The 16,593-nt window shown below is 49.1% G+C and overlaps 1 protein-coding gene and 1 long non-coding RNA gene across 2 annotated transcripts in view; both read left to right on the top strand.

Annotated features, from left to right (window-relative positions):
* The first annotated feature begins 1,342 nt into the window (after window positions 1-1,342).
* LOC137861935 (uncharacterized) lies at window positions 1,343-12,049 on the top strand. The gene is made up of 5 exons (XR_011099933.1): window positions 1,343-1,719; window positions 4,116-4,322; window positions 4,601-4,754; window positions 5,142-5,316; window positions 9,465-12,049. It is a non-coding gene; the product is annotated as an uncharacterized lncRNA (long non-coding RNA).
* A 1,766-nt stretch (window positions 12,050-13,815) lies between these two features.
* NECAB2 (N-terminal EF-hand calcium binding protein 2) overlaps window positions 13,816-16,593 on the top strand; it is a 58,612-nt gene continuing 55,834 nt past the window's right edge. Inside the window, exon 1 of the mRNA XM_068693557.1 lies at window positions 13,816-14,067. Coding sequence (XP_068549658.1) covers window positions 13,873-14,067 — 195 coding nt within the window. The 5' untranslated portion in view covers window positions 13,816-13,872. The remainder of the gene's footprint in view (window positions 14,068-16,593) is intronic.

Below are 16,593 nucleotides of genomic sequence, written 5' to 3'. Positions count from 1 at the left end.
ACCAAGAGGGGATCTCAAGAAAACCCAGGCCATCAGAAAGCCCTCAATGTCAGGCACACATTTTCTGTCCTTTGGGGCTGCTCAGCTTCCTTTAGTTCCTTCCACAATCCTACTCCATCCCCAGCTTTTGTCCCTGCAGAGCAAGCTCTGGAGACCCACTGGAACAATGGAAACTTCTGTTGCCAGAACAGAAACAAGGATTTGAAGACTTTATCAACACGATAAAAAAGAGAACTGTGGGGTTTTTGTTTATTTTTTGTTTATTTTTTATTTATTATTATTATTTTTTAATAATTGTGCTGGTGAGCCCTTGTAGTCAAGGCTGGTGTGTTTTAAACAAACACACTTGCGGGTGTGGCAGAAATGACTGTACAAGTCTGAACCCAGGTACCTCATTGTGCAATTTGCTTTGTACTAACAAACTGACTGCTTCGACTTCTTGCTTTGGTGGAGGACTTAGGAGATGTTGGAGCATGTTCATTGTGAGCTTTTGCTTTTGAGAAGGGCCCATTTCTTTAAAAAGAGCCACCTTATATGTACATGGATTGAAATTATTTCAGTGGAATAGTCTTAGGGAAAAAATGGGTTGTTCAGCCTTCACTTTTTGGCCACATTTCTGTCTTTCGTTGAGTACAGGACTAAATCCAGCCAAGTCCTGGCCAGACCACTCTGTTTAAAAGGTCTTTAGAGCATTAGGACAGATGGCAAGCCCGACGACTGCGTAAGTCTCAGACTTACCGAGAGCCTTAGGGAGCTGTTGGACTATTGCAGATCGTGGTGGCTTGGAAGAAGCTGAGTTATTTCCCAGCTGGGCAGGCCACCAGCCAGAGCACTGCTGATCACTGCAGCTCAGCTGACAGCTGCTGGGGTTGTGCTAAGCTATGTGCCATGGGGGGGACATGGGGACAGAGCATGGGGGGCTATGCTAGCATGAGGGGTTTCAAGCTGGAACCAAGCCTGCCTCTACCTTGCAGGGCTCTGAAGCAAGCCATGAGGGTAAAAGCAAGCTCCTGGCTAGAGAGTGGCCAAGTGAGGAATAACAGAAGGGAAAGCAAATTTTGTTATTATTATTATTTTGCTGTTGAGCAAGTCCTGCCTCCTGCCAGAGCCACGAAATCTGCACAGATCTGCTGTGCAGGAAGGGTCACTTTGCTCTGGGAACAAGCCCCGAGGACCAAACCTGGGTCCTTGCAGAGCTCAGAGGCAGAGAAATTCTTCTCCAAGTGAGAAGCAAAACGCCTCAGGGCATTTTGCCACATGAACATGCCCTCCTGCTCCATACAGACACCCCTCCAGCACCTTGCCCAAAGCCCCACTAGCACAGAGGAGAGGGGCTGCACAGACAGCGTCCCTGCCTTTCTGCAAAAGAAGCAGCATGGATTTCGTTTTCCAGCCCAATTTCTGCAGTCACGACTTGGAAGCGCTGCTGTTGGCTCTGTCTGATTTTACGGCCACGCTGGAGCAGAGGGAAAGGGGGGGAAATCCTGAGTCAGGCAGCACGCACGGGGAGTGTGACCCTGCTCAGTAACCAGCACCACCGCCAGCCGGGGAACCCTGCCTGCGAGGTGAAAGCACTGTTTATTTAAGATATTTCCCCTGCAGGTGAATTTCCACATCTCGGGCTCACTGGAAAGGGGCTGGTGAAATAACCGCAGGAGCCACTTTTGGGAAGCGGGACGCATCCAGGCCGCTTGGTTGCAGCCCAGCGACCTGCGGCAGGTAAATACAGGCTGCGGTGTCAGAGCAGGGCCAGGTCAGGGGGATTTGCGGGGTGAAATAGTGGTTAAAGGCGAGCTGGGGGTGGCGAGGTGCTGCAATAGGTCTGGAAAGGGGTTGCGAGGGTGTAAAGTTACTGCTGGCGGCAAGCTGTGGATTTTGGGGTATTAATATTGGGTAAGGCTCCAAGCTGGAGATGCACTTTTATAGCCCACTGAGCGCTTTGCCAGGGAGGCAAACACAGAGCAGAGGACGAGCAAAGGGCAGGACGAAATCACTCCTTTAATGGCAACGAAATAGAAAACTGGTGAACCAGGAGAGCCGCGCTTTTTTATGAGACCACAGGCACAGTTTCAGGCCTAAAACACACATTTCTTCTGGAGAGCTGGCCCAGCAGAGCAAACCTCATTTGCAACTTGGCATTAATACCCCAGTATCCAGTGTTACCGTAACTCGAAGTCAGCAGAGGTCTCAGAGGGAGGGATAGCTTTCAAGGCTAGTGAACTGACCCATATATCTTTCAACTGGAAAAGCCAGGAACTTGTAAGTCAGGAAAAAAAAAATAAAAAAAAATCCTGGCTGTTCTTCTGGGGTAATAAATGGACTTTACAGTTTAAACGTGCTGGGAGTACCAGACTCAGCCCGTCCCTTGCAGCCCCTGGGGCATCCACCTTCAGCATCCCCTTGCTTTTATTAGATCCTAATGTTTAAATTGAAACATATATTACCATTTATTACCCCAGAAAAAACACCAAATTCAGCCCATCCCTTGCAGGACCATCCTGTCTGGGGACCAAAGACGACACAGGGGCTATGCTCCCTCATCCAGCAAGGAGAAAATGGCAAGAAAAGGTGCATGAGGGGCATCATGACAGGCCAGAGAGGGGTGGAGAAGGTGGGGGGAGAAGTTTGTCTTCCCATTTGCTCTGAAATTTGGCTGGGCCAGGTGGTAACGCTCCACTCTGCCTGGAAGCTGGAGGTCTTTGGAAATAGAGGCAAAAAGCAAAAGGCAGCAACTGCCCTCCTGCCTCGGGACTGGTGGCATGCAGGGGGAGGATTTGCCTTTTGGCCTCACAGGTGCAGAGCGTCTTTCATGCTCCTTTGGGCTGAAAAAATCCTGATGTTGCATCTCAAAGGCAGCAAAAGAGGTTTCGCCTCGCTCCACCAGGCAGGGGCATTGCCCCCAGTGCAAGGTGCTCAGGGCTGCACGTGGGATGCTGCCGCCCTCGCAGGGCTGCAAAAAGAAGGGACAGCGAGCCAAGCTGCACAAAGGTAACTTATCAGTGTTGTTTCTAAGCAAATATGAACTGGTGGCAAGTTTATACCATGTGAATCCCTTGTGCTGTGCAGCTGCGTTTTATTTTCTTTTTGGTAATTATTTATTTTAATCTGCTCATTGGGATGCCAGGGCTGGATTTGCTGCTCTATCAAACCACAGCCTGGGAAACAAGGTGGCTGCAGCAGATGTTGATGTGCTGTAGCTCGAGGCTAAGGGGATTTTGTGGCTGATGCTTGATGCTTTCTGCACAGCTTGGCAGGGCGATGCCCACCCCGGGCACCGCTTGCGTGCTCCTCTGTGCCTGATCGCCCCTTTGGGGCTGAACCTTGCACAGCCACCATGGAGTGTGCCATTTCTGTACAGCCTCTAGCCAGAAGTCACTTAAAAATAGCTCATGTCCACAAGCTTCCCCTAATTGTAAGCCCAAATGTTGCAATCAAAGTTTTCCTTGAGCCCTTTCCAGCACCTGTTTGCCAAACTCCTCTTCACAGGGGCTGCTCTATCAGCTTTCCTGTAAAGGCTGCTCTCATCACAGCATCTCTGGCAGCTGCCCAGGGAATTAAGGTGACTAACGAGCAATGAGGCACAGGAGCTGGGAGAGGGAATTGTTTGATATGAATGGATTACACGTGATTCACACCATCCCAAGTGACCTGACTGCAAAAATGCCGCATCCCCCATACCGTACTTTTGCAAAGTTTGAGCAAAGGGAAATTTCTCACGAGTGTGAACAACTTGGCAGCAGTTTTGCTGGCTGGAATACAACTGAGCTGGCTTAGGAAGCTGAATTAAGGCAACATGTTAAACCAGGCACCAGGCAATACAGTGACCTGATCAAATGCATTATAGTAAGAAGTATACAGCTCAGTGCTTTCCCACCTGGAAAATACAGCTTTAAAGTACTCCCTCTGTCATACACAGAGATGGAAGTAAGAAATTTCAGAAACTTTCCAGTAGAAATGGAGGAAATTTCCAATAAAAATAGAAAACCGGTGTTTGATCTGGGATTTATGCCAGAGTCTCAGTCTCAGTGTTCTGACACCGTGGGAAATGCTGTGACCTCTGGGATTTTGGAGCAGACTTTTGGTTCCCTTTTTTTGGCTAACGTTTCCCCTTCCAGATTTGTGTTTTGCTAGATCTGGTTTCTTGCCTGCATAATCCTGGTTTTGATGAAACCATGTTTTTAAGAAGCAAAGAAAGTCCCCAGTGAGTGGTGCTGAGTCCGCTCATGGCTGTGGTTCCCCAGGGGCACGCCGAGCAGCAGGTGGCCGCATGGGAATGGCAAAGCCTCCATCTGATCTTCTGCCTCTCTCCAACAACAGACCTGGTGAGCGAATTTGAGAAAGCATTTCCCCTTTTTCAATAAAATTTTCAGCAAACTTCCCCAAATTTGGCTGGCATTGTCCCCCAAGGGAAAATGGAAATCCCAAATTTATAATGCTTCAAATGGATGCTGTGAAGCAGGTGGCTGACTTCTGCTCCTGATTTCCCAGGGCACTGCATAGAGGTGGTGGGTTTTAGGTACAGGGGTGAGCTGCTATGAGCCAGCCCTTTCATCACCCCTTGGTTTCTATCCTTTTAACACAAACCCTTATTCTTTTAAAGAAAGGAGCACAGAGAGCGATGTGGGTCTCCAGCACTCCCCATGCGTGATCCTCTCAGCTTTGCAAAAGGCAGCCCAAGGCCACTCCAAGGAGCTCTGGACGGATGGACATGCCATTATGTACGTCGTGTGGCTGTCATCTGGAGGCTAACATAAGTAAGTTCCTGTTCCTGAAAATATAAATACACATAAATAAACTGTTTTCAGGAAGATGCAGAAGCAGGTGTCTGAGAAAAAGATAAAGCTATATAAACAAACACTGCCTGCTGTAGTACTCCAAAGGTCTCATCTACTGAATAATCTGGATATGACATCACTGGAGAGCTGGACGAGACCTGGCAAAAAGAAATGTTCTCACCTCGAAACAAAGGCGAGCAAATCCAAGGGCTTGGAACCAGTTCGTTCCCAGGCTGCCTGGCCCTTGTGACCTTCCTTGCTCTCTGTTACATCCATTTCCAACAAAACTTTTTTTTTTTCTTTTTTTTTTTCTTTCTTCCCTTGCCTTTAAACAATATAATGGATTCCCCTCCATCCGAATTTCAGGAAATGGCTCACTGGAGAGGAAGCGCCACGGCTCTGCTGGAGCAGATTCCTGCCTGCAAGCCGAGCGTGCGCGAGAAAATCATTGGGCTTTGAAAGCAACCCCCCAGCTGGAACAACACGTTGCTGCTCCGGTCGAATGTCATCATGGATGAACTGTCTTTCCCCCTGAAATCATGTGAGTAGTCCCAATGGTCCTCAGATAGTGCACTGATAAAGGAAATGGAAAAGCACAGGACAAAAAGTGCTCATTCTGCTAGGAGCTGAGTGTTTGAGCCCCAGACCCTCCCTCTTCCCAGGGCCAGGAAGGACCGATGGCTCCTGCCTGCTGAAGGACCTAACGTTAAGCACTTTCCATACAGAAATGTAATTTCCATTTTCCTCTGATCCCCTAACACTCAGATTTATTGGGATAATATTTCATAAATCGTTTACTTTGAGGATTATATTAGATGGAAAAAGCCCAGCAAGAATGGTGGTGGCTAGAGATGTGAGTTCAAGAAAACACATGGAAGAGGTGAATGGGAATGTCACTGCTGAGATGGGATATTTATTTTTTTAAGGTCGTCTTGGTCCCCATAAACCAGGGCTGGTCCAAGGCAGCAGATGATGGGGACATTTTATCAGGGATAAAAGTGATAGGACAAGGAGTACTGGCTTTAAACTAAAGGAGGGTAGATTTAGATTAGATATAAGGAAGAAATTCTTTACTCTGAGGGTGGTGAGGCACTGGCACAGGTTGCCCAGAGAAGCTGTGGATGCCCCATCCCTGAAGACGTTCAGGACCAGGCGGGATGGGGCTGTGGGCAGCCTGGTGTGGCAGGAGGTGTCCCTGCCCATGGCAGGGAGTTGGAATTAGATGATCCTTAAGGTCCCTTCCAACCTAAACCATTCTGTGATTCTATTATGGGATGGATCCTGCAAATCATACAACTATTTCATAATGGGTAGCAGCAGGTTCTTGCTGATGGAAATTCAGCATCACTCAGGTTTGAGGTCAGAGCATAGCTATTCATGCACAGAGACGTGGTTTGCCGGTGATGGTTACCTCATGCTGACAGCCTTTAATTTAATAAATTCAAACCAGGCTGACTGAACACATAATGGTGGAGACTCAACAGGCTCACTTTCTCAATGCCATTTCTCAGCTCAGATCTTCTTGTTCCTCCCTAGCTCTCACAGGGCTCTTGTCTTCAACTGTGGTTTGCAACAACTTTGAATCTGTATCAAGTCATTCCCCTTGCCGTCCCCAAATATCTTTCTCCTGAGGCATTTGATCACGCCCCGAAACCACTATCTGAACATGGTTTATTTATTTTTGTTTCTTTTCTGATTGCTCTTAAAATAATAAATGGGAATTACATTTTCAATCAACAGTCCACCCTAGGAAATCTGGCTGCCGGACAAGTTTGGCTTTGAAATCCTTACAGAGGCAGCAGGTAGCAGCCACCCTGCCCGATAAGAAGGCTCTGACGTATTGTAGAGCAGCTCAGCAAACAGGAGGCTCAGAGTGGGGAGATGAAGGAAAGCCTTCAAAAGTGTAAAAGGCCAAAAGAGGATGAGCCTGGATCTAATGAGCTGTTTGAGCAAATGTCCTCGGGGGTTCATCATAGGTGGGCTGGGGGATTTTAGGGGTGCTGGTGTGTCCCATGTGGTCCTGCAGCAGCTGAACACACTCTGAGGGCTGTTTCCATTCTACAGGTCTTGTTCTCCTTTATATAGGGTGTTCAGCACATTCATGAGTGAGATTATTACAGTGAGCTGGGAAAAGACCTCGCTTTTTGTTAAAAATGCATTTTCCTACAGCTGCCCAACCTCTCCTCTCCAGCCCCAGGGGAAGGGCTCGGGCTGGTCCCTGCTGAATTTTCAGCCTTTTTTCACACACCTTTTTTCTTTCCAGCTCTTCTCTCCATTTCCCTTACTGTGAACTTTACTTCTGTGGTGCTTTTACTCAGGTGGGCAGCCAAGCTCCACCTCAGCTGCTCTCTCACTCCCCCTCCTCAAAGGGAAAGGGGGAGAAAAATACAATGCAAAAGGCTCGAGGGTTGAGATGAGGATGGGGAGATAGCTCAACAATTATTGTGACAGGCAAAACAGACTCAGAGTAGGGAGATAGAAAGATTTATTGCTTATTACTAACAAGCTAGAGAAGTGAGAAACAAAGGAAAGAAACTCAAAACGCCTTCCCCTCATCCACCCTTTTCCACCTCCTCCCCCCGAGCGGTGCAGGGAAATGGGGGAATGGGGGCTATGGTCATTCTATAGCGCTTCATCTCCACTGCTCCTTCTCTGTCACTCTCATCCCCTGTGCCGTGGGGTCCCTCCCACAGGATGCCATCCTTGCTGAACTGATCCGCGTGGGCTGCCCACAGGCAGCAGCTCTTCAAGAACTGCTCCCACACGGCTCCGTACCACAGGGTCCATCCCCCAGGAGCAAACTGCTCCAACCTGCGTCCCCCTCAGGCAGCAGCTCCCCCTAAAACCCCCTGCTCCTGCGTGGGCTCCTCATGGGCTGCAGCTCCGGTCTGGGGCCTGCTCCAGCGGGGATCCTCCACAGGCGGCAGCCTCCGTCGGTGCAGGGCCACCTGCTCCACCGTGGTCTCCTCCATGGGCTGCAGCGTGGAACCCTGCTCCTCCGTGGTACTCCATGGGCTGCAGGGGGACAGCCTGCTTCACCATGGTCCTCACCACAGGCCGCAGGGGACTTCTGCTCTGAGGTCTGGAGCACCTCTCCCCCTCCTTCTGCACTGACCTTGGCACCTGCAGAGCTGTTTCTCACTCCTCTCACTCTCCCAGCTGCTGTGTAGCAGCGTTTCTTTTTTTTTTTTTTTTTTTCCCTTTCTTAACTCTGTTCTCACAGAGGCGCAAACAGCATCACTTACTGGCTCGGCTCTGGTCCTTACCTAACACGGGGCAGCTTCTAGATTCTTCTCACAGAAGTCACCGGTATAGCCCCCTGCTACCAAAACCTTGCCATGTAAACCCACTACAACTTCCATAATGGTTATTCAGCACAGGGCATAGGCGAAAAGCCTTGAGCTAATTCAGGCTGGGTGTTTATTGATCCCCTGCCCAGGGCAGTGGAGGAGTCCCCATCCCTGGACGTATTTAAGAGACGTGTGGATGTGGCAGTGGGGGACATGGTTTAGTGCTGGGTCTCGGTAGACCAGGTTGGCCTGATGATCTAGAAGGTCTTTTGCAACCTCTCTGATGCTGTAATTCTGTGTTTCTATTGCTGCCTATTTACACAGGCTGGGACCGTGCACCCCAGGCCTGCCAGCTTACCTCAGTGGCACAGCTGGAAACTGAAAAACTTCCTGAAGTGAGCTCATACTTTTATTTCAGCAAAGATTAAAAGAAAACTTGGTTTATTTATTGAAGGAACAGACCCAATCACAGCGTCCTGGCCACTGTATCTAATCTGCCTGTCAGTGGCGGAGGGCACTGCCCATGCTTCTAGAAAGGTTGCTGCTGGTCCTGGGCCAGACTCTGACTGAAACGTGTTGTATGGGGAGCTGGGTTCAGGACATTGCCGTGTGAGCCTCCACGACAGGCTGAGCACACGTAGCCATTCTTTCAGAAGGAGGGTGGACATATGATGACTTTATGCTGTCATAACCCCAGAAGTCATCCAGAGAACCTCTTCTTGGCAGGTGGACCTAGAAAAGCACCAGGCTATTCTGTCAGCTAAGGTTTTTGTATTCTGTTTTTAAAATGGACGATTCAGTACTTTCTGCAGCCTGCTAGAGCACTGGTGTCTCCAGCAGGGGTTGTAGGAGACAGTTTTGCTATCAGGGTTATTGTGATTGCCAGCCTGGAGGTTGCCAGCACCAAAGAACATGAATAAGAGCCATAAACAAGGGCTGGAAAAGGGAATAAGGGAATGGTTTAGTAGGACAGCACTACCCCTATGGCTATCCCCCCCAAAAAAAAGAAAAAAAAAGCCTCAAAAGAAATGACCAACTTTGCCGGTACAAAAGGGAGCCACCTCCCTTGAAAGCATCAAGTCTGTCCCATTTTGTTTTTACAAGTTTGAGACAAATAGCTAGAAATGCTTCACAGGCATGAAGGACACACGGTGAGATGGGGAGTGTTGCACCGAGAATTTGTGTGCTGGAGGTCAAATGGGTTTTAAGGTTATGATGAGCTTCTGGAGTCGCTTGCTATAAACCTAGAGACAAAGGTGAAATATTACATCTTCTGTGCATTGGGGAATTCCCTCTGAAATTCCCCAGAGATGAAGGGAATCCCTTTATCCCTTTGGAGTTATAAAAATGTTTATTTATTTATTTTTATGGTTTGTTTTGTTTTTCCATGATCTTCCAGAAGCTTTGCAGAGCTGATGGCTGCACACAGTGACCCTGCAGCAGGAACAGCCAGCGGGGCTTTGCCAAGATGCACTCAGTGTTTGCAGTGAGGTGATGTGGAGATGTTCACTGCCAGGTTTTTTGGGCATCACATTATGTAATTACCTGGGCATGGGCTGTGCAGACACGTCTTCAAGGAGATTACCAGATGTCTTGCAAAAACCAAAGCACCAATCTAGACTTGCACGGGGTGGGAACGCTGTCAGGGCAGGTTTTTGCCAGGAAATAGTTTGGGGCTTCTGAAGGTGTGACTCAAACCCTAATTAAAAGCATAAAAACCTGTGTGCTTGATATGGGGTGGATCTGGCAGTGAGGTTAGAGTTGGGATCCTGCGTTTTGGCCAACAGAGGGGGACAGCAGTGGGATGGGAGCAGGGGCAGGTAACAGCATATAATTTTCGTGGAGTTATTTAGAAACTTGTAACAATTTTGTCAATACCTATGCTTTTAATAAGTTTCCAAAAAGAGAAGGAAAGACAACTTTAAAAATACTGTTTTATTTAATTAAAAACTCCTTAAATCAACGTTTGTTTTTTGAAACATAAATGTACTTTTCCTTGTTTTTTTTCTTTTTTTTTTTTAAGTATTTTGACTTTTCCTTTTGATAAGTTGGACCTGCCCTCAAACAGAAGCAAAAAGAGCACTAGAAGCATAAGCAGTCTGCAAAGAGAAGTGAAGCGTTTGGCTGTGGGTTGCACAAAGTGCCTGGGGCCAGCCCAGAAGCACTGGAAGGACTGGGTCACCCCAACCCGCACCTATACACGTTTTTATCTTGGTTTTAAGCCCGGCCATATTTTGTTGCTGTTGTTGCTGATTCCTGCCCTCCTCGCCCCCCTCAAACCAAAAAATGGGCTCTTTGCCCAAATCCCATGCAGCCTAAGTGGGCTCCTGAAGCACCGAGAGCTGCAGAGCAGTTTCACTGCTGCCCAGCTTGGTGGGTTCCCGTCCATGTGTCCGTCCTGAGCAGCCCAGCACCGCAGGGATGGACACACAGCCTCTGCAGGAGCACAGCTCCCTCTCATGACTGCAGAGCACACCAGCACTGCAATGAATATTATACTAAATCTGAGTGGGGTTGACTGATACACCTGTGTGTCAGCCACCAAGACTCTGACTTTATATCGCTGCAAGATGGTTTTGAAATCTTCATTGTCCACCTGCCCCAGCTGCAGGTGTCTCAGATTAACCTCAGAAATACCTTATTTCTCAGGAATAGCCCCACTTGCATTGCCCAAGCAGCTTTAATATGTGAGTTTGGGTACAGACAGATTGTATGGAAGCACAATCAGATGAATTTCTTCTGCTCTGTGGTCACCTCCAACCTCAGAAGTCACTTTCAGCTGCTGCTGGATTTGTGCTGGGCTTTGGGATGATCCCAAAACACCTCCAGAAAGAGGAAGGTGGGCACTGCAAGCAGGTGAGGACACAGATCTCCCATTGCCATCAGCCCCACTGCATCGCCCCATGTGCGATTTAGGCTGGGGAAAGATCCTAAAACTGCCCCCATGGAGACTTTGTGTTGCTGCATGGACATAAAAATCCAAGAAAAGGTTCCTCACCCCAACCCAGTGTGTCTGTGCAGCATCAGCGCTCAGCACTAGATGTCCTTGCGGTGCCGTGCAAGGATGTGACAGAGGGGATCCTTATCGACGGATTGAGGGTCACTTAGTGGGGATGCTGCTAAAAATATCCAGAGCTGCCCTTTGGGGTGGGAAAGCCAAAGCTGCCACACAGGCCTGTTGATGTCTTGTGGTGAAACACATTAAGTTACAGGGATTATATTAAAATGGTGTAAATTAACGGGTTTATGTTGCACTAAGGACAGGCTAGAAAACAGATGAGGTCAGTTATAAAAAGGTAGTAATTTATTTGGATGTAATAACTCCAATGGGTTGTTTAATTAGTGTTTGTGACCACACACAGGCTTATGTAAAGCTATCAATTTTAAAGTCCACCATCCTTCTTTCTTTGCTTTTTCTACTGTTATATATGATCCCATATCAGGTGTAACAGACATGAGAAGCAGGGGGGAACTGAAAGATCATCAAGAATGGATTCATTTTTTCCAAGGGTTTTTGATAGTTCTGGCATAAATTACATGTTGATGGGAAAATATTTTGCTCTGCTTTATGTGAATGTTATCATAAGTAATAAACTTGCAGAAACAATGCTGAAATATTTATTGCCTACAACGAAGCAATTACAAGCTCTAGCAAGTCAGTGGCCTGCAACTTTAAGCAAGGGCAATTAGTTTTGCTGTTAAATGCTAATTTTCTCAATTACCAATGTAACAAAGCTGTGTAATGCTCCCTTAATACTCAAAGCAGTGTGGGAAAAAAAAAAGACTAATTTATTTCACAGCCCCCAGTAGGAGAATTTTCCCTACTGTTCAGCTGCAGGCTTTTTGCCTTCCTGCTAGAAATCCTCTTTGTTTGCCTCCATCCCTTCTCCTTGAAATAACAAAACAAAATAAAACAAAAAAAGCAACTTATTTTGAAATATAATGTACAAATATATTTGAAATTTAAATGAATTTTTACTTTTTTTTACTTTTTTATTTTTTCTTATGACGGTAATTATTTGTACTGCTCTGGAGAAACACCCCAGAGCTCTGAGGGAGTCTGGGATATGAGAAGTAGGATCTCCTGGTGCTGCAGGAATTTTGTTCAGCCATGAGGTTAGTCCAGCTAATCTATGTATTTTATATAATTTAAGAAGCTTCAGAGAGGTCTGTGGGTTGCCTTTAGGAATAACACCAGCACAACCTGAGCTCCTGCACTGTGTTTGGGCTCCACCTGCAGCAACCTGGTGCCTTGGGTGGGCTGAGCAAATTCTCAAAAAAACTTCTTTGGAGTTATCCCACATCTTGGGATAAATCCAGCTGCTTCCCATCTCAGCTGCTGCACTGGTCCTGTTGCAGGAGGTGATATCTGAGTGAGAGCAGTGCTTTGGAAGAGTTTATTGGGTTGTTTGGTTTCTTTGGTCATGAGCATAACCGTGTCATAAACGTTCACCTTTCCATTGCACTGTAGTCTTATCGATGCTCTGCACTCACCATAAATCAGTTCAGGGGCTAAAGGAGCACCTCGGGCTCCAGCTTCGTGCCTGGACCTTTGCAGGGTGGGCAGTGCTGCTCTGCTGAGCTCCCCCCACTGCCCCAAGCAGCAGGGTCACTCCTTCCCCCTCCCTCCATTGAGCAGCCAGATCAAGCCCACTCCAGCAGTCATTAGGACATTTTGCACCAAGCGAGGTCGTGGGACCTGCCTGCTGGAAGATTTTAATTAACTAAAACTCCCAGTGGTGCAGAGAGGGGCAGGGGGAAAGGCAAAATCCAAAGCGGGGATGAAAGCTGCCCGTGCACAGGGGTCTGGCACGGCCTCTGCTCTGCCTTGGACCTTCTTTTAGAGGAGTCCCTGCATATGCCAGGTGGCCTCTAGTCTGGAGCTTTGCCAGCACCCTCTGCCAGGATTTATTGGTGCTTTCTGCCCTCGCTTCTCTCCACCTGTTCCTCTGCCCCCTGCCAGCTCCTCCAGCCCTTGAGTGCCCGGGCTTGGGGCTGACTTCCCCCTGCTCTGAGTGTCTGAGAAGTCTCCTGTCTAGATCCACTTAAGAAGAAAAATGAGAATTTAAATGAGGTAGAGCTGGGTTTGACATTAATGAGAAATGATTTGGGTGAAAGGAGAGAAACAGCCCCGGACTTCCAAGCCAAGTTATGAATCTTCATGGCAAGGAGCAGTCTGCTGCTGGGTCCCAGCTCAAACTGGGGGGAACCTGAGCGTGGAGGGGGAGATGAAGTGGTCGAGTGGCATTTGGGCAAAGTGGTTTCTTGGCTGAAAGAAGGGATCTTGACCTGTGCAGGTTAACACACGCCTATCACTATCACAGTGAATATCTTCCCAGCATGGAGTTGTGGGGTTAACATCTTTGTCCAGCTGAGTGCCGTGGGTAGCTCTGTAGCCATAAATGCTGCAGTAGCCAAGCTGATTCATCCTATAGGGGCTTTTGGGGGTATGGGGTTGGGGCCACATTTTATTTACCAGCAAGACTTCTTCGGTCTGCTGTCCTTACAAAGAGCTGCTAAAATTTAGGCGGGCTACAGCCATGCTGTGAGAACACTCCTTTTAGTCTAATAATATTATTATTAATAATAATAATAAAAACTGAAAGGATGCTTTGCGTTGGGGAAGGGGTGAGGGCTGTAGGGGGATGGGGTGACCTCCCCCACCCCCAAATTCCCCCCCTCTTCGGGCAGGGCAGGGAAAGGAGCGGGGAGCCCGCCCCCGCCCGCGGTGCGGAGGAGGAGGAAGAGGAGGAGGAGGAGGAGGAGGAGGAGGGAGTCCCAGCTCCGGCATGAGGCCGGGCTGAGCGATGTGCGAGCAGGCAGCGCGGTCGTGCCGGGCCGGCGTGCACAGGCTGCTGCGCAAACCTCCGCCGGCGCTGCGCGGGCTGGACGGGCTCCTGCGCTGGGTGGTGGCCAGGATGAGCGACAAGGGCGTCGCCGACAGGGAGCTGCTCACCCCCGGAGCCTCTTCGCAGAGGAAGGGCACCTCCGTCATCCTCGATGTGAGTGCTCCTGCAGCCCCTCGGCTCGGGGGAGGGGGTATTTGCCCAGCCACCCGCATCCCACATCGCCGCCGCTGTCCCTTACCCCAAGTCCCGCTGCATCCCTCCCCGGCTCCGGAGTCCCCTTTGCATGGGTCCTGCAACCCCAAGCTCGGTTTGGGCGTGGGAGTGCACATCCCCCTGCATCCCCCCACATCCTCCCCGACCGGATCCTGCACCCCAAAGACCGGTTTGGCATCAGGGCTTTTCCCCGGGTCCCACATCCCCGGTTGGTTGGAGATTTGGGGTGCATCCCGCATCGCTTTGCCCTGTACACCTCGGGATGATTAGGGGTAGGGAGAGCCTCGGTCCTGCATTTCCTGGACCAGCTGGGCAAGGGGTCCTGCACCCCACCTCCCGGGTCCTGCATCTCATTACCTGGGTCCTGCACTCCCGATCTGTCTGGGCTTGGGGTCCTGCATCCATTTCCTTGGATCCTGCACTCTGTGAACAGTTTGGGATTGGGGATCAGGATTATTCCCCGCGTCCTGCACCCCGTGGGCTGGCTGAGGATGGGGGTGAAGCTCGAATCCTGTAACTCCTTGCTGTGCATCCCTCACATTAACGGGGTCTGGGGGTGCATGCTGGGTCCTGCACCCTCCCTTTTCTCTGAGCGTGGGGGTGCACCCCAGGTCTTGCATCCTCTTTCACCAGTCCTACAGCCCCTGGGCCACCTGGGGATGCACCTTGGGTCCTTAATCCTGGTGTCAGCTCAACGTGATGGGGATGCAGGACTCAGATCCTACAAATGCCCCTAGTCTTGCAGCAGGGATCCCCCAGGCTCCCTGGGCATGGGGTGCACCTCAGCCCCTGCACCCTAATGCCCAGCGGGGCTGCAGCATGGTCCCACCTGCCTGCAAGGGACTCGGACCCAGGGCTCCACTTCCCAGGTCTGGGGGTACACAGGGGGGTGCCTGGTGCCTCTACTGTGATATTTATGGACTTTCTGATTTGGGGGCTAATGAGGCTATTTGCACACAAATGAATTAGGAGACTGGGGGGGAATCAGCCAGAGCGCAATGGAGTAATTACACAGCCTTTCCGAATGCAGCATCTAGTAATTAAACACAGGCATCCTCGGCTTTACTGTCCCCTAGCTTTAACAATAAAATGTAGTAAATGCAAAAATAAGCCACCGAGGCATGGGCTGTAGTAAAGGACAGCTTGTGCTCTCCCCCAACCCCTCTTAGGCAGGTGTAGCTCTGCCAGGTGAGCCCTTGGTGCTTTCTCAGCAATTCACTGAGTCCTTTTCTGCATCCCCAGCATGGGCTAGTGAGGCTGAACCTTGTTACACATGTGACAGGCATCTCGGTTCCCTGAATGAACCAATTTGAGTGTTTCTTGAGCTGCCAAAAGCAGCTCGGAGAGCAGAGCCTGATGGATGGCCGTGCTGGTGAAGCGGGGCTGGGCAGCTGCAGAGAAATGCTGCTGCAAGGAGAAGCTGAAAGAAGATATGTAACTAATATCCTTGGGTCTTCTATGGGAGCTTTTTTCCCCTCCTGTCCTGAGATTGCTGAAATCCTACACCACTCTGGGCTCCAGAGCATGAATGCAATGGGGAAGCAACGTTAGCTTTATACTTAAAGAGTCCCGAGTTAGAACTGTATTTCCAGCAAAATGGTACTTTAGCTGTTCAACTTTACTTTTTTTAAATAGATTTTTGTTTGTTTGTTTTGCTTGCTTTACATTTTGAGGTTTGAGCTGGGAAAATGAGCCATAAACTCTCAGGATGGTTTAACCATTAGCAATGTTAGTTCAATAAGCTCCTGAGCCTTTTTCTTGTTCACAGCAGGACTCAGAGCCCCTTTACACCTGCTGAAAGTAGAAATGGCTGCTGGGAGTGTTAGGTTTGAGGTTTCTTTCTTTTTCCTTCTCCTCCCTTAGATCCCGTTTCTCCCTTTTCTTCTGTTACAATAGAAACTGCAATTTAAGCAGTGGCTTTATTGTAACAGGCTCCTCAAACACACCGTGAGAGCCTGCTTTAATACATAGAGTGAACAACCTGGGGAATGTGCATTTAGGTTAATTTTCACACATTAACAGGAAAGTAACAAAGATCATGCTCGAACCATCAGGGATGAGAGCAGATTTTTCCAATTAACCCATTCCTGCTCCTGTGCTATGTGGATGTGCTCGGGAGGCAGCAGGTCCCAGCTCCAGGGCTGTGCCACTCCTCGAGGGCTGGAGTAAAGACCTGGGAGATTTTATGGTTTAATCAGTATCCACATCAGCTGGGGGTGCTCTGCAGGTAGTTCATCAAGGCTGGGGAAGGTGGATTAAGCTTGGTTTTGGTTATGGAGTGGGTAAGATGGATCTGGTGCTTGTGGTACCTTTGTTACTTCTTCCTCATCTGTTCCGGCTTTCTTCTGACTTGAGTAACCCCAAAGAATTTGTTCTGATTCCTCTGGACCATGGGGGAGACTGATGCTCAGTGGAAGTTTCCTTCTCCCTTTGCACCAAAGAAACAGAACTGGGATGCTGTGGGGT

The sequence above is a fragment of the Anas acuta genome, chromosome 10, assembly GCF_963932015.1.
Source record: "Anas acuta chromosome 10, bAnaAcu1.1, whole genome shotgun sequence".
In the NCBI taxonomy this organism is placed as follows: domain Eukaryota; kingdom Metazoa; phylum Chordata; class Aves; order Anseriformes; family Anatidae; genus Anas; species Anas acuta.
The sequence above is the reverse complement of the archived record's forward strand: the minus strand, read 5'-3'. Positions and strand labels throughout refer to the sequence as shown.